At 45.0% G+C, this 24,933-nt stretch overlaps 1 protein-coding gene across 1 annotated transcript in view; it reads right to left on the bottom strand.

The window, feature by feature from the left end:
• Positions 1–17,699, bottom strand: part of CDC23 (cell division cycle 23) — an 85,243-nt gene extending 67,544 nt beyond the window's left edge. Inside the window, exons 1-4 of the mRNA XM_073556913.1 lie at positions 17,485–17,699; positions 9,009–9,081; positions 7,220–7,357; positions 6,820–6,862 (exon numbers count right to left, since the gene is read on the bottom strand). Of these exons, the coding sequence (XP_073413014.1) occupies positions 6,820–6,862; positions 7,220–7,357; positions 9,009–9,081; positions 17,485–17,594 (364 nt within the window). The 5' untranslated portion in view covers positions 17,595–17,699. The remainder of the gene's footprint in view (positions 1–6,819; positions 6,863–7,219; positions 7,358–9,008; positions 9,082–17,484) is intronic.
• Positions 17,700–24,933: the final 7,234 nt, after the last annotated feature.

Genomic DNA, 24,933 nt, shown 5'->3' with positions numbered 1-24,933 from the left:
TGAGGAAGAGGAGTTAGCTATGACATGGGTATCCAGCAATCATCCATCTTTAATGCCAACTATAACAAACTTCAGAGCTAAGGGGGAACCATTCAAGAAATATATGTTTGCTGAAGATATTTTAAGGAAGGTCACACCAGTAAACTGGTGGAAGTCACGTAAGCGCTTGGATTTAGAGACTGTTCAAGTAATGATTTCACTTTTAACAGCAGTAGCTTCTTCTGCAGGCGTTGAAAGAATATTCTCTTCCTTTGGACTCATTCATTCTAAATTGAGAAATCGGTTGGGACCCAATAAAGCAGGAAAGCTTGTTTTTCTTTTCCAGATTATGAATAGGAACAAAGAAGAAGATGATGATGAAGATGACGACAAGTGAGCTACAGAGGACAGCAGGAACAGTAGTATTTAAGTTTTTCATGTGTCAGCTGGGCTGACAGTCTAAGTTTCTTAAAATATATATATATTTTGTTTAGCCAAATTAGTTAACAAACATGGATGTTTGTTTAAGCAAATAACTTATGCTGTAATGTTGTTATTGTTTCAGTTGAATAAATCTATTTAAATTGTTATTAAGGTCAGGATTATTTTTCTCCTTCCTAAGTACAACAGAACAGTGGTGTCCAAATATGAATGATTAACCCATTAAACTGGGGAGAAAAAAGTAATATAAAAAGTGATACTAAAAATCTTCATCTACTTGCATGTTAAAGTAGCAAGAACTAGTTTAGGTAGAAACTTTGATTTAAATCACTGATTTAAATCAAGCCTTACTGACTAGTGATTTAAATCATGATTTAAATCAGTTAGATTTAAATCAAATCCACCCTGGTAAAATATAACTTATTTTTCCATTAAAAAGGTTCCATGTCTCTTCAGTAACAATTTTGCATATAGTCAATCCTTTTGGACGACATGTTTCGACACTATATGTGTCTTCCTCCAGGTCCACAAGGAGGAAGACACATATAGTGTCGAAACATGTCGTCCAAAAGGGATTGACTATATGCAAAATTGTTACTGAAGAACTGGACTGATCGAAACAATACTATTTCTCTCATGAATATATATATATATATATATATATATATATATATATATTTTGTGAGAATCATGTGGGAATAGTGGATGAGGGCAGGTATATCTCGCCCAGATTCCTTTCCTATGTGGCCTAGTCTGGTCAGTATCGCACCTGCTTACTAATGGATAATGGGAGGTGGATATAAAAGGATGCCAGGTGGTTGTATGAGTGTCTCAGCCTGGGAACACAGAGAGCCTGTCTGTGTGAGAGACACACGTGAGTGGAAGCAGTGCCCACTGCAACTGTGGTTTGGCTGGACGGGAGAAGCCCGCCAGTTGGTAGTTAGGTTGTCCATTGTTCAGTTAGTGTCGGACAGGCAAGGATTTGTTTTATGTTTTATTTCCTTTTTGCATTGCTTTCACCGTTAATAAACCTGACTCAGGGTCAGTTACACCCGAATCCCAGCTCTGCGCCTGAGTTTTATGCTGAACGCACGTGACCTTTGACCCCAGCAAAGGCGATCCCGGAGTGTTTTATCACATTGTGGTGGAGAACGCAGGCATCACGTTGCAAGCATGAGCATGGAGGACGTGGTGAAAGCGCTGGTACAGTCCACCGCCGTCCAGCAAGAAGCTAATCGGGTGATGATGGCCCAGCTGAAGGAGTTGGTGGACATGACAGCTACCGATCGTTCGCTTCTCCAGCAGGTGGCGCAGCGCCTGGCAAGCCTACATGAGGTTAACCTGGAAGCCGAGTCGAGAGTGATTCACGTGAGTCGGTACTGGCAGAAAATGACGACCGAAGATGACGTCGAGGCATACCTGACCACGTTTGAACGGACGGCGGTGCGAGAAAAATGGCCGAAGGCACGATGGGCCGGCCTGATTGCCCCGTTTCTTTCCGGTGAGGCCCAAAAGGCATATTATGACTTAGAGCCTGAAGCCGCGCAGGACTTTGACAAATTGAAAGCCGAGATCTTGGCCCGGCTGGGAGTGACGACCGCTGTCCGTGCACAGAGAGTGCATCAATGGACTTATCAGCCGGATAAACCACCGCGGTCACAGATGTTTGACCTGATCCACGTGACGAAGAAGTGGCTACAACCCGAGGTGTTGACAGCGCCAGAGATAATCCAGAGTCGTCATGGACAAGTACCTGAGAGCTCTACCTCCAGCCCTGAGGAAGTGGGTAAGCCATGGAAATCCTACGACGGCAGATCAACTGGTGGATCTGGTTGAACGTTACTCCGTGGCGGAAGGACTCCGAGACGACGCTACCCCACCTCGTTCTTCATCGTCTCCACGTGGAACCGGTAAGACTGTTCCAGGGAGTAGGGGAGATGGAAAAATCCCTAAGACAGTGGGGGAGGAAAACGGGACTGCCCGCACTGCGAGGCCGAGAGTAACGAACTATGGTCTAAGCAAGGGGCCCGTTAGGTGTTTCCGCTGCCAAGAGATGGGACATATTGCTGCGAACTGTCCGGTCACTACTGAATCCATGCAGTGCGACGTCACAGACTCTAAAAACCGCATGTCTATGGTTGCACGGGTAGTGAGTGTGAATGCCGGTCAAAAGGATGTGGAAAAACACTTGTGTGATTTAACTGTTGATGGCAAAAATGTGGTGGCATTGTTAGACTCGGGAAGTGTGGTGACTCTGGTGAAGGCCAGTCTGGTGTCAGCCCCGACTGGACCATCAGACAAATTTTCTGTAACATGTGTGCATGGAGACACCTGTTCGTACCTCACCACGGTCATATGCATTACTACTTCCTATGGGTCTGTGCAACATAAAGTGGGACTCGTCCCGGCGTTATTGCATGATGTTATCCTGGGCCGGGATTTTCCCCACTTCTGGCAATTGTGGGAGAATCAGTTGATACCCCAGGGTAATAGTGTACATGATTCTTCTCCCAGGGCGCGTGTGGGTCCCGAACCCCTGGAAGAGGTCTCCCCGGAAGACTCTGGGGAAGAGTCTGCGGGAAATGACCTGCAGTTCCCGTTTTCAGTCATGGCGGATGATACGGAGGAGACCGGGGAAGAGGAGGAGGCCGACAGCCGTCCACCTCCCCGTTTGCCGGATTTAGAAGTTCAGAAAGATGACTTCCAAAGCGAGCAAATAAAGGATCCTACCCTTTCTCAGGCTAGGACAAATGTAAAAGTGATAAATGGGGTACCCGTAGAACCTGGCTCTAGGCTGGCATATCCTTACATGGTTCTGGAGAATGATTTACTCAGATAGAGAAAAAGGGGGAAGATACGGAGCAACTATTAGTCGTGCCAAAACCCTACCGGCAGCAGGTGCTGGACCTGGCCCACGGACATGTGATGGGAGGTCACCTGGGAGTCCAGAAAACCACCGAAAGGATATTACACTGTTTTGTTTGGCCAGGCATGCATCACGATATTCGTGTATATTGTGAGTCTTGTCCTGACTGCCAAGCCTCTGCACCTAAGCCCCGGTTCTGTAGCCCTTTGGTACCCCTACCTATTATTGAAGTCCCGTTTGAGAGGATTGGGATGGATTTAGTTGGGCCCCTTCCACGGTCTGCACGTGGACACCAACATATCCTGGTCATCTTGGATTATGCCACTCGTTACCCGGAGGCCATCCCTTTGCGTAACACGGCCACCAAGACGATTGCCAAGGAACTGGTGCATGTGTTTATTCAGGTCGGTATACCAAAACAGATACTCACCGACCAGGGGACCCCCTTTATGTCCAGGGTAATGAAGGAGCTCTGCCGATTGTTACAAATCGAACCGTTACGCACATCCGTGTATCACCCTCAAACAGACGGGTTGGTCGAACGGTTCAATAAAACTCTGAAGCAGATGCTGAGAAAGGTGATAGACAAGGATGGGAAGAACTGGGACTATTTACTTCCGTATTTGCTTTTTGCCATCAGGGAAGTACCCCAGTCTTCCACGGGATTCTCGCCTTTCGAGTTATTGTACGCCCGACGTCCTCGCGGACTGTTAGACGTTGCAAAAGAAACCTGGGAGGGTCAGGTCACTCCGTTTAAAACGTGATAGATCACGTCACACAGATGCAGGGCCGTATTGCGGCTGTTATGCCTATCGTCAAAGAACACATGATGCAGGCTCAAGGAGCCCAAAAAAGAATCTATGATAGGGGCACCAAGATCCGTACGTTTGCACCCGGAGATAGGGTGTTGATACCTGGTCCCCACGGTGGACAGTAAGTTCCTGGCAAAGTGGCAGGGCCCCTATGAGATTAAGGAAAGAGTTGGTGAAGTAAACTACAAAGTATACCAGTCAGGTAAACGGAAACCTGAACAGATTTATCATGTAAATCTGATAAAACCCTGGAAAGATCGGTCTGCCTTGTCAGCGGAGCTGGCCCGTCCCGTCTGCTCGCATACCGTACCGGAGGTACGGGTTGCAGAGACTCTCTCGGAGCGGCAAAAGACTGAGGTCAGGCAGTTTCTACTTCACAACCAAAAGTTTTTCTCAAGAAAACCCGGGCAGACTATGCTAATGAAACATGACATCGTAACGGAACCTGGTGTCACAGTTCACGTAAAGCCCTACCGAATCCTGGAAGCACGCCATGAAGCCGTTTCCCGAGAAGTGAAGGCAATGTTAGAGTTAGGAGTCATTGAGGAATCGCACAGTGCGTGGTCCAGCCCGATTGTGCTAATTCCTAAACCGGACGGCACCATCCGGTTCTGCAATGACTTCAGGAAACTGAATGCGGTCTCAAAATTTGATGCCTACCCTATGCCCCGGGTCGACGAGTTAATAGATCGGTTAGGAAAAGCCCGGTATATTACGACCCTAGACCTAACAAAGGGGTATTGGCAGATCCCTCTGGCGGAGGCTGCCAGAGAAAAGACGGCATTTGCTACGCCGGAAGGTCTATTTCAGTATGTGTATATGCCGTTTGGACTGCACGGGGCACCGGCGACCTTCCAGAGACTGATGGATCGAGTCCTGAGGCCACATAGGCAGTACGCTTCGGCCTATTTGGACGACATTGTCATTTACAGCTTGGACTGGGAGACTCATCTCCAAAAAGTACAAGCTGTGATTGACGACCTGTGGGAGGCAGGTCTAACCGCGAACCCCAAGAAATGTCACATCGGGCTAGAAGAAGCCCGGTATTTGGGGTATGTAATTGGGAGGGGTGTTGTTAAACCCCAGGTTGATAAGATTCAGGCGGTTCAGGACTGGCCACAACCTGTCAACAAGAAGCAGGTGCAAGCCTTCCTGGGGATCGCCGGTTATTATCGCCGGTTCATACCCAATTTTGCAGCCATCGCTACCCCCCTGACGGATCTTACAAAAGGGAAAGACTCCGTCATGATTAAATGGAGATTAGCGGCTGAAGAAGCCTTCCATAGCCTAAAATGGGCACTTTGCTCTCAGCCCGTACTGGTGACTCCGGACTTCCGCAGCGAGTTTGTGGTACAAACGGATGCCTCTGATACCGGTATCGGGGCCGTACTCTCACAAGTGAGGGACGGAGTGGAACACCCAGTCCTCTATCTCAGCAGGAAGCTGAATAAACACGAGCAAAGGTATGCAGTCATAGAAAAAGAGTGCCTCGCCATTAAGTGGGCTCTAGAGGCCCTCAAATATTACCTGGTGGGCCGAAAGTTCAGGCTGATCACTGGCCATGCCCCTCTCAAGTGGATGCACTTGACCAAGGAACGGAATAGCCGGGTGACCCGGTGGTTCCTTGCCCTGCAGGCCTACACTTTTACGGTGGAGCACCGCCCAGGAGTACAGATGGGAAACGCAGATGCCCTGTCCCGAGTGCACTGTTTGGCGGTTGTCATTGCTCGACCGGAGTGGTCTGAGCAGAGGGGGGGGATATGTGAGAATCATGTGGGAATAGTGGATGAGGGCAGGTATATCTCGCCCAGATTCCTTTCCTATGTGGCCTAGTCTGGTCAGTATCGCACCTGCTTACTAATGGATAATGGGAGGTGGATATAAAAGGATGCCAGGTGGTTGTGTGAGTGTCTCAGCCTGGGAACACAGAGAGCCTGTCTGTGTGAGACACACGTGAGTGGAAGCAGTGCCCACTGCAACTGTGGTTTGGCTGGACGGGAGAAGCCCGCCAGTTGGTAGTTAGGTTGTCCATTGTTTAGTTAGTGCCGGACAGGCAAGGATTTGTTTTATGTTTTATTTCCTTTTTGCATTGCTTTCACCGTTAATAAACCTGACTCAGGGTCAGTTACACCCGAATCCCAGCTCTGCGCCTGAGTTTCATGCTGAACGCACATGACCTTTGACCCCAGCAAAGGCGATCCCGGAGTGTTTTATCACTATATATATATATATATATATATATATATATACACACATATATACACACATACATACATACACACACACATTCACCTGAATATTACAAAGGAGTTGGGAATGAAACTAGTTGCAGCAAAATTCATGCCTCGCCTGCTCACGCCTGCTGAGAGCAGCAATTATCTGACTGCAAAGGGAGAATACTATGAAAAAGACTGGAGTTTCAAAATGTGAATATAAACTTTTTATAAATAATTACAGGATTATTTATGCACCACCACGTAATAACAGTTTATCATGCTCATTTCCCAAAAGGAAACTATTTGATAGCCGCATGTTGTTTGTGTGAAATAGTCATCACAAAATAGAAAGATTTAAAAAAATTATTGATAAAAATGTGGCGTTAAATATAAACTTCCCCATCAATTTCATCTGACATACTGACGAAGGGTTCCGTGAACATTCACCTAGCACTAAAAGCCCATACTATAAGTAGCTCACCCACCAGAAGACGATTGTACTCACCCAAGCTATCTACAGTCTCATCATCTTTCCTTTTCTCTCCAGACTACAAGGCAAATGTAATCATTAGCATATAAGAAAACATTTAATATTTCTTTTAATTGACATACAGCATGCAAATCTCCTAGCAACCTGGATATTTGAGAAGTCAACAGGACAATGACTGAAATGAGAACTTAAGTCATTTTTTAACAAGTTGACTCAGTAGATGTCAAGAGGATTTAGATCAACTAAAAAGAAATTGATTGGTCACATTTAAGACCTGTGAGCTTCACTCTATTGGAGTGGAGCATCTCACTACTTCTGATCATCATGCATAACAATCCAGTATAGGTCAAATATCAATTATATAAAGACAAACATGTCAATAATAAGCAGAAACACATGTGAACTGCCTTCTTACCAAATACCTGGAGTACATATACAAAAAGTAGGCTTTCTGGCTTTTACACCCTCGGAGGAAATATGCAGCTCTGTCATATTCTTTTAAGTCGAAGTAAGACTTGGCAAGTGTATATGCATCCAGATCTTGGGCGTCCTCCTAAAATAAATATATATATGTAAACAGTTTCAGGAAAAGGCAGTATGCCCCAAGTTCTTTAACTCTAAAGGAACTGACGTGCTTTCCAAACAAACTTCAAGAGGCATTGCCTTCTCCGGGTGACCTCTATGAGTCAGAGCAGAGATACACTAATAAGTAGTGGCTTTCATCATGAAAAAGTCGGTACATCCATGTTTCACATAAGCAGTCATTAATTTAAATGCTCACATGTAAAACTATGGTTCCTCATTCTAGCCACTGCATTGAAGTATTTTGGTATGTGCACAAGGTACTTTTATCAGGGGAGATACCACCCGGCATCCACTTGTATCATATAATGATATCATTCAATTGAGTGTCACATAAGGATTCTCCTAGTACTTTTGCTTCCCCCTGACCCCGCACCTTTCATGCATAAATACCTTTTTTATATCGGTTCAGATGTATGTAAACTGCCGCTGTCCGGTCCGCTGGGCGGGGCTTATTCACCTCCCCCCTCCCTGTCTTGTACTACGCATTTCTTCTTGTGTAGAGCAAGACAGGGAGGGGGGAGCAGTTGAATAAGCCCCGCCCAGTGGACCGGACAGCAGCAGTTTACATACATCTGAACCGATATAAAAAAGGTATTTATGCATGAAAGGTGCGGGGTCAGGGGAAAGCAAAAGTACTAAAATAATCCTTATGTGACACACAATTGAATGATATCATTATATGATATCTCAAAAAAGGGTGACAGATTCCCTTTAAAAGAAGTGGCATGCTCATTCTGGCATCCAAAGAACACCATGTGCAGAAATATAGCTAGCTCAACTTACCTTTAATTTACGTTTACTTGTACACTAAATCCTACTACCAGGTTACCTCAGTAAGACAGTGTGGCAAGAACACCTCTTTTAGAATATAAAAAGCTAGATGGGTTTTCTACTTTCAGCAAAGTGAACCTCAAACACTTGCAACCCTGTAAAAGAAGAAAAACAGATGGTTCTTATCCTCCACTAGTCCAGGGTTGACGCCAAACTCTCTTTTGGCTGCGGCAGTGACTTAACGTCGACATTACCTATCACCGCTGCACTCGATCACTGAGCTGGGCTGGAGGGAGTAAGGGTGAGAAGCATCTGGATTCGTTATTTCACATGCCTGCAAGCATTTGGGGTCCACTTTGCTGAAAGTGAAAGACCCCTTTAAAATCAATGGATACTGGTCCTAGGCCGGACTTAAATGAATAAAATCAATTAACTGCTAAATGTGAAAGCCAAGAAAAGGCTTTGTACATAACACCACATTCCTTACTACAGCAACTGAAACAGAGCTTCTATAGTCTGATGTACATCATCTGATGGATCATGTTGTGATTTTGTATACGGTCTCTATATACCCTGCTTATTACTGTTTGAAGTTAATATTAAGATTATGATGCCAAATATTTTCATGTGTATATACCCCCAAGTAGGAAATCTGGAACACAGAAGATCATTGAGTCTTTATAAGAAACAAAAAACTATGCCTTAGCCTTCCCTTCACCCAACAAATCTTGTAAATGTATCATGGGCTACACCAAAACACATCAGATGTTGTTTGATCCTGCCAAAATGCGCAGTGTCATCTTTATCTGCTTTAATGTACTGAGATAAACTACTGACTTTACACCTACCTCTGTTAGTGCAGGTGTAGACGGCAGCTCATTTAAAGGGATAGATTCCAAAGAAAAAGCCAATTCAGATGCCCTGAACAGGAAAAAAGTTTCAAGACAAACTTATGTGCATAGTCTTAAAACGTTCTAAAGTTGAAAACACTGAGTCTAATTTACCAAAACTGATGCAAAACAAAACAGCATTTGCCTATGGAAACCAGATTTTATACTTCAGGGAACTTTCTGGGAAGGAAAACAGTAATTTGAAAGGGTCTACCACACTGTATAGATGTAACTTGGAGGTGCAGTGTTTGCAGCGGAATGAGATTGGATTGCAAGATACAAAGTATAAAGAATTACCTGCATTCTAATTCAGTCACTTAATCTGACTTCTCCTGGAAGGAAAAAGGCTGGTAAAAGGTCTTACTACTCTACTGTTTATGGACTTTTCCTATTCGGCTTCATGCACCAAATGGAGTGGTGCTTAGCTTAATGGTTGGCACTGTAGCCTTGCACTCCTGGACAAAAGACAACACATGTATGGTATAGGCCTCCTCAGATGGCAGCATGGGAGAAAAGGAAGGGCAGATGGAATTTACACACACACAATCCTTTAGTTCTCTCATAAGGTAAGCCTCTCCCAGAGGTGTCTGACAATGCTTTCCTGTGGAGAACACATGAACATTTGGCTGTACCAAAAGGTAAATGAATATGGGAGATTCAAGTGAGATGGTTGTTGGAAGAACCAGTGTTCAGCTGACAGCTACCTGGTGTATGTGGACACCTTTAGAATGCCAGGCCATTCAGTAGGAGTGGATATGAGCAATTCCAAAGTTTGCACAGCTCTGTGGAATATATCTGCACTATATATATTACTCCCTCCAACCTCCAAGTGGCCGTCATATACCGACCTCCAGGCCCGACCACTTCCTTTATTGACCAATTCTCTACCTGGCTCCTTCACTTTCTCTCTGACATTCCCACCCTCATCATGGGTGACTTCAACATCCCCATTGACACCCACCAGTCGGCAGCCTCTAAACTCCAGTCCTTTACTTCATCCTTTGGACTTACTCAGTGGTCCTCCTCAGCCACCTACACAGATGGACATACATTAGACCTGGTCTTCACCCGCCTCTGCTCTCTTTCTAACTTCACCACCTCCCCTCTCCCTCTATCTGACCACCATCTACTCACTTTCTCATCCCTGTCCTCCTCACCTGTCACCCACGTCCAGCAGCATGCGCACCCCCGCAGAAACCTCGCACATCTAGACACTCGCACACTCTCTGACTCTATTCTACCACTGTCCTCCATAGCTTCACTCCAGGACACTGCCACTAGTTTCTACCAGGGCTGTGGAGTCGGAGTCGGTATAAAATGGACCGACTCCTAAAATATATAATAAATTGGGTACAGTAATTCAATGCAGGATGTGCTGAATATTTTTTCATAGGAGTTTGGGAAAGTTATGAAATGTCCTATAAATGGCTGTTATATTCCTGATCTAAGGCTACATTCACACACAGCGTTTTTCCTGTGTTTTTTGAGGATATGTTTTTCAGCTGCAAAAGTTGATCATCTTTTTAAAAAACTGCATCACCTGAAAGGTTTTTGAGCTCATAGATAATGTTCTCAATAGCAAAAGCAGATTAGAAATCTGCTCTATCTATATATCCATTTATCCATATCTGTCTATCCATATCTTATCTGTACCAAAAAGAATGAAAACCGGGTAGTACACCAATATATATTCTGTTCTATCTAAATATCTTGATTATTGGATCATAAAAATGATTAAATGTCTGAGGTTCACATTGTACTACAATAAATTTTTCACTTAAATATAAGCAATATGTGTGGGAGTCGGAGTCGGAGTTGGAGTCGGTGTAAGGGAAATTGAGGAGTCGGAGTCGCAGGTTTGGCTTACCGACTCCACAGCCCTGGTTTCTACAATGCCACTCTTGCATCAGCCATCGACTCAGTCGCCCCTGTCATGCATAACAGAGTGCGACGAACCAATAGACAACCCTGGCACAATAACACCACTAAAAAGCTTCGGCAAGCATCCAGAATTGCAGAACGGCGCTGGAAGAAAACGCATTCGCAAGACGAATTCATTGCACTCAAACAAGCAACACTTGCATTCAAATCAGCTCTCACCTCTGCTAAACAGGCCTTCTTCACATCCCTTGTATCTTCCTTATCCCACAACCCCAAACAGTTGTTCAATACTATTAACTCCCTCCTCCGCCCACCACTGCCACCTTCCAACTTCCCTAAACTCTGCCAATGACTTTGCCACACACTTCAAAAACAAGACAGACCAAACACGGCAAGTCTTTATTGCCCAACCACCTCAACCCCTTTGTATACCAGACCAATGCCCAAACCCCACAAACTCCTTATCTAACATCACTGAAGGGGAGCTTGCTCATCTTCTCTCCAAATCACACTTCACCACTTGTGCACTTGACCCTATCCCATCCCACCTCCTCCCCAGCATCACCACCACTCTTATCCCATCCCTAACCCACCTCTTCAACTTATCACTAACTTCTAGTACCTTCCCTTCTGCTTTCAAACATGCCACAATCACACCTATCCTTAAAAAGCCAACCCTCAATCCAACAGTCACGTCCAGCTATCGCCCAATATCGCTGCTCCCATTCGTTTCTAAACTCCTGGAGCAGCATGTCCACGCTGAACTTTCCTCTCACCTCTCATCTAACTTGCTCTTTGACAATCTACAATCTGGCTTCCGCCCCATCATTCCACTGAGACAGCCCTGACCAAAATTACCAACGACCTACATACAGCCAAACTGAAAGGACAATACTCTACACTCCTGCTTCTAGACCTGTCCTATGCTTTCGACACAGTTGACCACTGCCTCCTACTACAGATCCTCTCCTTCTTTGGCATCAAAGACCTCGCCCTATCCTGGATCTCCTCATACCTTTCCAACCGCACATTCAGCGTCTCCCACTCCCACACTACCTCCTCAACCCACCCTCTCTCTGTTGGAGTCCCCCAAGACTCTGTCCTGGGACCCCTACTCTTCTCAATCTACACACTTGGTCTGCTAACACCCTTGCACCTCTCCAGTCCATTTTCAACTCTGCCACCCGACTAATTCATCTCTCCCCTCGCTACTCCTCCGCTTCTCCCCTCTGCAAATCTCTTCACTGGCTCCCATTCCCTCAGCGTATCCAGTTCAAATTACTAATACTGACCTACAAGGCCATCTACAACCTGTCTCCTCCTTACATCTCTGAACTAATCTCCAGATACCTCCCCTCACGTAATCTCCGGTCCTCCCAAGACCTCCTTCTCTCCTCCACACTTATTCACTCCTCACCCAACCGCCTCCAAGACTTCTCCCGAATAGCCCCATCCTCTGGAATTCCCTGCCCCAACACGTCCGACTATCAACCACACTCGGATCCTTCAGACGGAACCTAAAAACCCACCTCTTCAGGAAAGCCTGCAGTGATCCCCGCGGCCTCCTCACCATTACTGGAACCGCTGTAACCCTCCAACCTACTGTCTCCTTCCCCACCATCCTGTAGCATGTAAGCCCGAAAGGGCAGGGTCCTCTCTCCCCTCTATATCAGTCTGTGATTGTTAGTTTGTTTGCTGTAAGTGATATCTGTAATCTGTATATAACCCCTTCTCATGTACAGCACCATGGAACCAATGGTGCTATATAAATAAATAATATGAGTTACAGGAGACATTACATCACATGCACAGTATCTGGTTCTGCAAACACCATCATGAAAAAGGTCCTATCAACCAGCTTCTACCATGTTAAGCCACACGTTATAGCTGAAGGCCCAATAGTAAGGGGTGTATACTTTGTGCTTCTTGTATATAGGTGGCCACTGTAGCTCTGCATTAACTGTCATAAAAAAAGCAGTTGGTGAAAACGGATATGTGATTCTTTTACTTCAAATGAATACTGAATAAGGCTATGTTCACAAGTTGCGTTTTCCAGCAGCACAAAACTTGCTCTCTTGGCAGTAAAGAAGCTGCTTACAAAAAGAAGGTTTTGCTATGTTTTTCAGGACCCCAAGGTTTAGGTTTGCTTCCACCACAGAAGCATGAACAATGCAACGTGTTAGATCACCTATGAAAGACATATGTGAAACCATATAACCATTTTTGGAAAAAAGGGCAATTTGATCAAATTTAGCGGAAAAAGATTTTTATGTCTGAGAAAATAGTGATTATTCTGAACAAAAAAGTTCACGAGTTCATGAAAGAATACACAATTTACAATGTAACAGAGAGTTGAATAGGTCAGAAATAGTTTACCTAAGACAATGATAGAACATTGAGTTTGTAGCACACAGTTTACTTTCAGGTTGAATTGGGGGTGCATTGTTCAATTTCACACTTTGGTCAGCCAATGTTTACTTTTTACACATCCCTAATTTAATTAAACTGTACCTAATCATAAATGCCATTCTCAGGAGAGAACACCAAGACACTGTGGTTTAAACTCGGCAAAAATCCCCAAAATAAAACAGGTTTCACATACTGCTGTACCTAATAATATCACTCAATCTAAAAGCTGCTAAGGGAGAGACCTGGCTTTTCTGATGCAGTTTCTGCCTTCTCCTGCCAGGCTCCAGTTGATTGACAGGTCTCTCCCCATGTACACACAATGGAGAGATCTGTTAATCAATTTGGAATGGTGCAAATCAGTCCATGATCAGTTCTTGAATCTAATAACAGGTTAACTTTAAAATAAAAAAAATGCAAGGCAATTAGTGACCTCAGATGCCCACCAGTATGCACATCACAAGCTGCAGAGCAAGGACTGGCTGAATAGGTCATGTGGCTAGACAGCACGTGACTAGCTGTGAAGACACAAAAATTAGAAAGGTATTTATGTGGCATGTTGCAGAATTCCTTTGCATGCATGATGCTTCTAAATTGCTAAAAGGTGTCCCGCACCAGTCTCCTTGCTTACAGTAGTCGGTGGGGACACTAATTGACTTTTGCAGTCATATTCCAACAGAGCAATAATGAACAGTTTCCTTGTTCTTTCTGAAAATGACAGCTGCAGTGGTAACATGGCAGGAGACTGGTGCAGGACCCGGCAGCAGTACAAAGCGGTGGGGTTTTGGTAGATGGGTATGTGTTTTTTGTTTTAAGATTCCCATGGTTTAATTTTTAAAACTACATAGTGTTCAGTCCCTTTAATTTATAGTGAAATTCTGATAATGAACCACAACCTAACAAAATAGCAAACTGATCAAAAGACAAAATGCCACTAAATGGGCTACTGTTTATTACTGCTCATATAATGAGCTGATTATATAGTTAAAGCGGTTGTTCCTGTTCAGAAAACCCCCGTCTCTGGGCGAACTTATAAGAAACAGTAAAACTTACTTTTCTCACTATGCACAGGTCAACTGTGGAGTCTCCATCACTGCTCCCAGTGTCCGATATTGACACAGTTACTGAGCTCAGCCTCCATCTACACGGGATGACACCCTGAACTCAGTGATCAGCTGCAGTTCTCTTGATGTGAATGCTGCAGCCGACATCAGAAGCAGCGATGGACCCATGGAGGGTAAAGTGCTGTTAGTTTTTTTAACCCCTTAATGACCGCTGATGCGCTTTTTAACGGCGGTAATTAAGGGTACTTAAACCACAGCGCCGTGAATTCATGGCGCTGTGGAGTAAGTGAATAGCGCCCCCAGTGTCGGATTTTCTCCGGGGTCTCGGCTGCAGGGGTTAGCCGAGACCCCAGAGAACATGAATCGGGTCGGTTTTTACCGACCCCGCTTTTGCGATCGCCGTTATTAACCCTATAACGGCGACCGCAAAAAAAAAAAAAAAAAGCCGCAATTTTGCATTTAATTTCTCTTTCCTCTGATGTGATCGCACATCAGAGGAGAGAGAAATAGGGTCCACGATCCCCCCCCCCAAACCTCTCCATGGTCCAGGATCCCCTCCCGGTGGTCCTGCGTCCCGCCGGCATCCTCCGGGAATCGCAGGCTCTGGCTGGCAGATTCCATTCATTTTGATCACTATGATAAACTATCAGTGGTCAAAATAAAAAAATAGTAAATACCCCCCCCCCCCCGTTTATCACCCCCTTAGTTAGGCAAACATAATGAAATAAAGAAATTTTTTTTTTCCTCATTTTTCCATTAGGGTTAGGGCTAGAATTAGGGCAAATTAGGATTAGAATTAGGGTTGGAGCAAGAATTGAGGGGTTTTCACTATTTACCAACTTTGGGGGTCTAAAAAAAAATCATTTTGTGGAAATAAAAACAGGATTTTTGGTTGCTTACCGTAAAATCTGTTTCTCGGAGCCTTCATTGGGGGACACAGGAACCATGGCTTATTGTTCGACACACAGATTTTACGGTAAGCAACCAAAAATCCTGTTTTCTCTATCGCTTCATTGGGGGACACAGGAACCATGGGACGTCCCAAAGCAGTCCCTGGGGAGGGAGGAGCAAACTTCCATTAGGTCTGAGAACTCACCACCGCCGCCTGCAAGATTCTTCTGCCTAGGCTGGCGTTCGCCGAAGCGTAGGTGTGGACCTTGTAAAATTTGAGCAAAGGGAATCTCTTCGGCCGTTGCCACCATCTTTCCTAAGACTCTCATGGCTGACCGGAAAGATGGAAGCTGGGGGCTCTGCAGCGATCATACAACCCGTCGAAGAGATATCATCTTCTCTTCGGGGAGAAAGACCCTCGATCGACGGGTGTCGAACAATAAGCCATGGTTCCTGTGTCCTTCAATGAAGCGATAGAGAAAAAGACTTTATTTTCACGGCTCTGCGTTATAAACTTCTGTGAAGCACTTGGGGGTTCAAAGTGCTCACCACATATCTAGATAAGCTCCTTCGGGGGTCTAGTGTCCAAGATGGGGGTCACTTGTGGTGGGTTTATACTGTTTAGTCACATCAGGGGCTCTGCAAATGCAACATGACGCCCGCAGACCATTCCATCAAAGTCTGCATTCCAAAATGGCACTCCTTCCGTTCCAAGCTCTCCCATGCACCCAAACAGTGGTTCCCCCCACATATTGGGTATCAGCATACTCAGGACAAATTGCAGAAAAACTTTTGTGGTCCAATTTCTCCTGTTAGCCTTGTGAAAATAAAAAATAGGGGGCTAAAAAAAATCATTTTTGGAGGAAAAAAAAATGATATTTTAATTTTCACAGCTCTACGTTATAAACTTCTGTGAAGCACTTGAAGGTTCAAAGTTCTCACCACACATCTAGATAAGTTCCTTAAGCAGTCTAGTTTCCAAAATGGGGTCACTTGTGGGGGTTTCCACTGTTTGGGCACATCAGGGGCTCTCCAAACGTGACATGGCGTCTGATCTCAATTCCAGCCAATTCTGCGTTGAAAAAGTCAAACGGTGCTCCTTCCCTTGCAAGCTCTGCCGTGCGCTGAAAAAGTGGTTTACCCCCACATATGGGGTATCGGCGTATTCAGGAGAAATTGCACAACAAATTTTGTGGTTCATTTTCTCTTTTAACACTTGTGAAAATAAAAAAAAATTGGTTCTGAAGTAAATTTTTTGCAAAAAAGTTAAATGTTAATTTTTTCCTTCCACATTGCTTTAGTTCCTGTGAAGCATGTAAAGGGTTAATAAACTTCTTGAATGTGGTTTTGAGCACCTTGAGGGGTCTAGTTTTTAGAATGGTGCCACTTTTGGGTATTTTCTGTCATGTACACCCCTCAAAATTACTTTAAATATGATGTGGTCCCTAAAAAAAATGGTGTTGTAAAAATGAGAAATCGCTGGTCAACTTTTAACCCTTATAACTTCCTAACAAAAAAAAAAATGTTGCTTCCAAAATTGTGCTGATGTAAAGTAGACATGTGGGAAATGTTATTTATTAAGAAATTTGTGTGACATATCTCTGATTTAAGGGCATACAAATTTAAAGTTCTAAAATTGCAAAATTTTCACCATATTTCTGTTTTTTTCATAAATAAACACAAGACATAATGAAGAAATTTTACCGCTAACATGAAGTAAAATATATCACGAGAAAACAATGTCAGAATCAGTGGGATCCATTAAAGCGTTCCAGAGCTATAACCTCATAAAGAGACAGTGGTCAGAATTGTAAAAATTGGCCTGGTCATTAAGCTGCAAACTGGCTCTGTTGCTAAGGGGTTAATAACACTGCCCCAGGGACTGGGATGTTGTGGAAGGGAACAGCCTCTTTTAATAGCTATGGATGCTAATGGCGGTATGGGACTACTGCAGCCATCTGAGTGTCGCCCCCCTCTGGAAGAGGGAACAGGGACACCTTTACACAATCCTCCCTTTCAATTCTGTGCTGGGCCCCTGCAGCTGACCTCAGTAATGGAGGGGGGATGTTTATAGTTTTGCCCTCAGTGATGACAGGGAACAATACATGTTAGTAGTAGCGCACACAGGAGCTGTCAGTGACTGCACGTACACACACAAGGCCTGTGCTGCAGCGTGCTGTGCAGCCTCTCACCATTTCACGCTGTGCATGAGGCCCCGCTCCCGGCACAGCCAGCTTATGCTCAGCAGCTGCTTCTTTATTTCCCGTAGGTCAGAAAACAGACAGCTTGAAACCGCCATCATTCTCTCCTGGCGTCAGCGGCAGCTGGCTAACGTCCGCCAATCAGCAGTCAGCTTACTACGAGGGCGTCAGAACATCTCACGTCATTACGCCAGCGCAGGCAGTTGGTAGGGGAATCCTGATTGGCTAGGTGTGCTGCTCAGGAAATAGGCGCCAATTACGAGTAGCGGGAGAGAACGTGGAGGCGGCGCCGAGTTGTTTCTTTCTGCAATCTGCAGGAGTCGGACAGAGGACGTCGGTAGCTAGCTAGCAGAATACACAGGGCTTCTGGTCTGTCAGGGCGCAAGCTAGCAGCTCTGGAAAAACTGTACTAAGATAGTAGCCAAACTGGTGAACTAGATAGCCACAGTCCTGAGGGGACATAGATGCCTGTGCGATGTTGGAACCGAACCTATGAATTGTACATTGTCTGTGAGGAAGGTGCTGCAGACTGGAGAAGCTTATTAACCCTACCAGGATCAGGGATTTTTTTTCTGTTTCCCTTCCTATCTTCCTAAGAGCCCATACTCTTATATTTCCGTCCACACAGCCATATGAGGGAGTTGTAGTTTGGGATGACGCCATTAATTTTACCGTTCATTCTACTGAAATACAGGAAGAACGTTCCAAGCGCAGCCTAATAATTGTGGGGAAAATGCAATTCTGCTGTTGGTTTTGGCCTTTGCTTTTATTGTGTGGTGAAAATGACCTGGAAACTGTTCAGGTGCAATCACCAAACTGGCATCAACTTGTGTCAAACTGGCATCAACTTGTGTCTTCCTATATAAAGAGAACTTAGCAGGATTTAGCGCTATAAAGTAAAGACATGGCCATAATGGCGCAATTACAGTGGTTACATTGATACCTGCGGTGAAGTGTTCCGATCAGTGGTTTAATTAGCCTCTAAAGTTTTCTTCTAATGATATACCTCTGGGTTCTGGAGGGTAGGGTCTTTTCCGCTCGCCCTCCATCCTCCTGTGATTCTTTTTTCACTGTTATTCAGTGACCTAACTCCTTTTTGAAATTTCGTGCCCCCGTCGTAGGGGTGGGCAGCACATATGCAGTGTGATTCCACAGACTATTTTCAGGTCTTCTATAAAATGGCGCATTTGTACATCAAGATCCTGGCTCATTGGCGTTTTCATTAACCCCCTTCATGACCGGAGGTATTTTAGTTTCTGTTTTTTGCTCCCCTTCTTCCCAGAGCTATAACTTTTTTATTTTTCAGTCAAAATGGTCATGTGAGGGCTTGTTTATTTGCGGGACAAGTTGTACTTTTGAACAACACCATTGGTTTTAACATCTTTTACTGGAAAATGGGAACAAAATTCTAAGGCTAGTTTCACATTAGCGTTTTTTTGCGCAGCGCATCGTGCGTATAAAAAACGCAAAGAAAAACGCGCTTTTTTAGCGTCATGCGTACACTGATGCGTAAAAAAAACGCAGCGTTGCTTGCTTTTTGCATGCGTTTGCATTTTATGGCGCATGCGTTTTAAGGTGTGACATTTCACAATCCTTGAAAAACAATAGAAACAGATTACACCAATGGGATACCAGTGGGCGTGTGTCATTGGAATGTTTTATATAGACCCTGTTACAGCTGAATTCCTCAGATTTTGCTGCTGTTTCCGGTGTCAAGATGGACCTGCGTCTGGATAATTTCTGATTCAAGTTGGATCTTGACATTGCGCTGTCTCAGGTGTATGCCTTTTCTTGCCAGCAAGAAAGGGAGAGACAGCAGAGACGGCGTCGGTTTTGGAGGCATCCAATAATTGAACTCCTGGAAAGCCGTGGAGCATATCACACGCTGTACAGCGAGCTCCAGGAAAACATGTAGAAATTTGCAGACTATACCCGGATGTCCCAGGAAAGCTTCCTGGACTTGCGGGGTATGGTTGAAGGAATCATCCGGAGATGGGACACTCAGCTCCGGCGTGCCATTCCTCCCAAAGAAAGGCTCCTCGTCACCTTACGGTATGTAATCTTATGTTTGCATAATTTTTTTTTTTTGGCTAAAAATTTCTGTTTTTCGGTAATGTTTTTTTAACATTATTTTTGGGAAATTGCTTTTTTGCGTAATGGTTTTTCTCCTGTCATGTACTAATCCCAAGCCTTAATAAAATGTTTTTCTGCTATGTTGTATTAAAAAAACATGCTAAATAGTTATACCATGTACTTTTTATTTTCAGTGTTTTTATTAATACCCTAGACAGAAATATAAATTGTTTTTCTTTTTATGTTTTGCAGGTTCCTGGCAACTGGAGAGAGTCTTTCATCCCTGCATTTCCAGTACCGGCTGGGAATCTCCACTTTATCCGGGATTGTTGCCAACACCTGCAGGGCTCTGTGGGATGTTCTGTGTCCGGAGTTTCTGCCCTTGCCCACCGCCGAAAAGTGGCTTCAAATATCGGACAAATTCTGGGCAGTCTGCAATTTCCCGAACTGCCTAGGAGCGGTGGACGGGAAGCACATCCACATCACAAAACCCGCAAGAAGTGGCTCTGAGTACTACAACTACAAGAAGTACTTTTCTACAGTACTCATGGCCATTGTGGATGCAGACTGCCGGTTTGTGGCTGTGGACATAGGGGCATTCGGACGGGGCAACGATTCCCAGACTTTTAAAAACTCTGATATGGGCCGGAGGTTGTACGGCAACCAATTCAATTTTCCACTGGCACGGCCTCTTCCCCAAACCCAAGCTACACCACTGCCATTTGTAGTGATTGGGGATGAGGCATTTCAGATGTGCCCAAACCTGCTCAAGCCGTACTCCAGCCATGACTTGGACCACTCCAAGAAAGTATTCAACTACAGGCTTACGAGGGCACGCAGGACTGTATGTAGAGTGCGCCTTTGGCATTCTAGTGTCCAGATGGCGAATTCTCAGCACCGCCATCAATCTCAAACTGGAAACAGTGGATGAGGTGGCGAAGGCGTGCGTGGTTCTGCACAATTTTGTTATGGCAAAGGAGCGGCCGAACTTTGACATGGATGAACCTGCTGCCAACCCTTTGCCAGATTTTACTCAGCACCCTCTTCGGTCATCAGTCGAAGTTGCCCAAATGAGGGACCAATTTGCGGACTTTTTATCCAATGTGGGTCGTGTAGCATGGCAGGATCAAATGGTGTAATATCTTTGTTTGTTAATATTAAAATACCTGTTTTTTTTATACCTGTACCCAGTGTACTGTGTCTTAATACACTCCACTACTCGCCTGCCCAGGTGTCCAGTGAAATCAGGATGCTGTGCTTCCTGACTTTACTAGGACTCCTGACCAGGTGACCCTACATATAAAAGTAGTATGACCTTCCTCATTTCTTCAGTCCGTGTTCATAAGGCATATTGCAGAGAAGGTGGAGATAATACAACTAATATTTATATCACCTGGCCTAAGTATATTGATTTTGGGATGCAGTAGCATCCTTCACTCTGTCTGATAACTGACCATGTGATTAAAAATATTAGTTGTAGTATCTCCACTGTCGCACGCAGACTTCAGAGATGATAAAGGTTTATATAACTTTTACAATCCCCTGGCCTGGTGTCATGCTGAAGTGATGATGCCACAAAAAAACGCATCCTGACTTCAGAAATTTTGGACACCTGGCCAGGTGAATACACATAGGAGTTAACCTCCAGCATCTCTCCAGTCTGTGTGCAATAGATAATGAAGACTAAAGCGACGCTGCAGATTACAACTCGGGTATACTCACCTGGCCAGGTGTGCTAAATAGTTATGACACCAGGCCAGGGTATTTGTAGATATGGCCTGTAATTTCTCCATCATCTATTCAGTCTATTTGCCACAGACTGTATAGATGATGTTGTTCATTACAAGGTATCTAGAATCCCCTGACCTTGTGTGACAAAGAGTGAAATGAGGATGGGCAAAACACACCATCCTTAATTCACTCTTTATGACACATGGCAAGGTGAGAATAGATATGCCTTGCACCCTCCACCATCAGTCTGGCCAATATTAGCAGACTGAAGAGACTGGTGGATGAAAATACAAGTCATATATTTTTTTTTTGACATCACATAGCTCCAGGACTGACACAAGAAACGTGTCAGTACTGAAGCTATGAGGTGTCAAAAACACAAAGTGTATGGCGCATTGTGTGCAGGCGGCGAAAGAAACAATAACGAAACATTTTTAAATCAAACTTTAACACTTATTTAAATAAAAGAAATTAAGATTTAAAAAAAAAAAAAGAAATAAACTTAGTTGGGGTCAGTTGGTGGAAACTGGGGGGTGTGGAGGGATGAGGAACGGCATGGGGTGGAGGAAGGGGTTCTAGGGGAAGGAGGAACCAAAGAAGTGGGGGAAGGGAGCGGAGGCAAGGAAAGTTGGGAGGTGAGGGAGTAGGGAGGGTTAGAGTCCTCCTTTTTTTTTTATGATGGTGGCCCGTCGGCGTGCTGCTGTCCTGCCTGTAGCGCCTGGAGCCTGAGGACTGGCTCGACCCCGGGGACCACCTTGAGCCTGTGGACCGGCTGGAGCTGGGGGACCGCCTGGAGCTTGTGGACCGCCTGCCAGGATCCTGTAGCTGCTGTGGCATGGTGGTGGTGGATGTCCTGGCAGGGGCCGTAAAGAGTGAATGTGGGTCCCCCAGCTGATGCTGCTCCGAGGTGGCGGTCCATACCGGGGTTGTCCTCCCGCTGGTGGTGGTGGTGGCGGCGGCAGTGTTGCCCCAGTCAGGGGTGGTGCTCCGGGTGGTGTTGCTGGTGGTGGTGGCGCTCCAGGCAGGGGTGGTGACGACGGGCCATCCAGTGGTGGTGGTGGCGGCGGCAGCAGTGGTGGGCCAGGCAGGAGCAGCACTTGGCATAGTGTTGGCGGGAAAGTGTCCAGCTGCACTCGGACTTGGGGCGGTATATTGGTGGCCGTGCAGTGATATGCAGCAGAAGTAGGTAATGCTGTGAATCGAGTCAGTGGTGGCATCGGTGGAAATTCCTACAGCTGACTGCTGCATATACCTACTCTGCTGCATAGCCTGCATAAAAGCATTGTTGCAGGCCTGCATGACAGTCAACTGGAGGTCAGGGGTAAGGTGTTCCGTCGTGTCCCGAGCTATTTGGGTATAGAAATGATGCGCTGGTCTGGCAAGGTCGACTTCCAGGCGCTCAAGGCGACCCTCGATAGACTTGTAGCGTTGGTCCAAAAGGAGGAAACCGCTCTCAAGTCTATCGGAGAGTGCCTTGAGGCTACTCTGAAAGACCTAGCTCAATTCAACGAACTCGGGCATGACAGGCCTGTCCGAGGTCCTCTGCCGCTGCTGGCGGGAAGTGCCCGCAAAACCAGTGGCAGAGACCTGGGACAGGGGAACACCTGAGCGATCAGCTTCCTGGTCTCCAGATGACTGTGGTGCAGACCTGCAAGGTGCTTCCTCGCTGATGGATGGCTGGGACGGGTCCGGGGCAACTTGATGAAGAACCGCTTCGGGCCCAGGGTGCAGGGTGCTGCTCCAGGTGCTGTGAAAAGAATAGAAAGAAATTACTACCATAAATTAACAATCACCAACTCCTGTGGAATAGAAAAGCACAGAATAAAACACAATACAACTAGAATATACTTACGTTCGGGAGGCAAGGACCGGTCTTAAAAATGCCAAGGCACGATGATATCTGTATTTCGTGCCGGTCCTTGCCGCAGCACCACTGCGAACCTGCTTCTCCTGACGGATATCCCTGTTGAAGCGGTCCTTCATCGAGCGCCAACGGGCTCTGACTTTGTTCACTGTGGGGGAAAAAAAAACAAATAAGACTATGCACTGGAGGCTGTGATCACCAAACTGTGTTACTAGCATCACACAGAGTTGGGTGATCCCGGCCAAGATCACTGCTGCATCACACTGCATTTATATACTTACGAAAATCCTTGCGGATCCGGGGAGAGACGTTGTCCCAGCCATCCATCAGCGATTCGGCCACCTCGTTCCAGAGCCGCCGGATCACCACGTTGTCCGAGTGCAGTTGGTGACGGGTGTCCCACAGCGGGACTCGCCCCTGGACTAGACGGATGAGCTCGTCATTGTCCAGGGCAAGGTCCTCCTCCTGTTGTGGAGCCTAGAAAAGAAAGACAAACATTAATCTTTGAAATATTTTAAAATGAAAAATATAGAAAATAAACAAGCCATGAAAATTTTTTTTTAATGAAAATAAAAGCAAAAACGCATGAATAAAAAACAGAAAAAAAACCAGCATGAAAATTTTAAAAAAATACATTAAAAAATGATTACCAACAACATAGAAAATAAACCAGCATAGAAATTAACATAAAAAAAAATCAGTACCAAAAAAAAGCAGGAAAATAACCAAAAAATACTAATAAAAAATTACCAAAAAACATAAAAAAAACCAGAAAAAATTATTTCAATACAGTTCCAAAAAAAAAGAAAATAACCCAGCATAGAAATCAACTTAAAAAAAAAACAGCAGAGTAATTAACCCAAACCAAAAATTTGAAAAAAATACAGAAGAAAATGAAACAAATAAATGAAGATGGGGAAAAAAAGGCATAAAAAAACAAAACTCAGTCCGTCTGTACTTACATTCCGTCTTCCCGCCCGCACTGGGCCTTGCTGCTCCTGCCGTTCCTCCGGTGGTGGTGGTGTGGTGGAGGATGAGGTCTGAAAATTAAACAAAAAAAATTAGCCACATGTGTATATTTTTACCAATCCATAGGGAAGCATGGTACTCACTTCTTGTGCCTCTTGCCCTGTCCCGGGGACATATTCTTCACCAGATGAAGAAGACATGCTGCAATAAAAAAAGAGACATAAGTACATAGAAATATATTGAAAATTCAGCCAGACATAATACTTACATTGGTACAGCTTGGGGTTTTTGCTGTTTTCAGTCTTGCAGCAGTCTGTAGAGTATTGGGGAATTCCAGTGCCCACATAATCTTTTATCACCTTGGTTTTTGGGAGTGGTTTTTAATTGTCTAGACCACATTCCAGACTTGTTTACCTCAAAAACGCATGCGCAAGAAAAACGCAAGTGTGCGCAAGACCATGCGCATGCATGCGTTCCCATAGACTTCAATGTGTTGTTTTTGCGCATTCCGAGTGCAAGCGTGCGCATGCGTTTTTTTGACGAGACAGGGCGGACCAAAAAATTCAACATGTTGCGTCTGGCGCGCCTGGCGCGAAAGACAAAACAACGCATGCGCACGAAAGCGCAAGCGTGCGCAAGACCATGTGCATGCCATGTTAAACATAGGTGCGCCTTGCGCACAAAAGCGCTAATGTAAAACCAGCCTAAGTGCGGTGAAATTGCAAAAAAAAAAAAAAAAGCAATTCCACAGGTTTTTTTTTTGCCATGCTCACTAAATAGTAAAACTGACCGGCCATTATGAT

The sequence above is a fragment of the Dendrobates tinctorius genome, unplaced genomic scaffold (assembly GCF_039654945.1).
Source record: "Dendrobates tinctorius isolate UK_male_01 unplaced genomic scaffold, ASM3965494v1 ptg000241l, whole genome shotgun sequence".
NCBI lineage: Eukaryota > Metazoa > Chordata > Amphibia > Anura > Dendrobatidae > Dendrobates > Dendrobates tinctorius.
The sequence above is the reverse complement of the archived record's forward strand: the minus strand, read 5'-3'. Positions and strand labels throughout refer to the sequence as shown.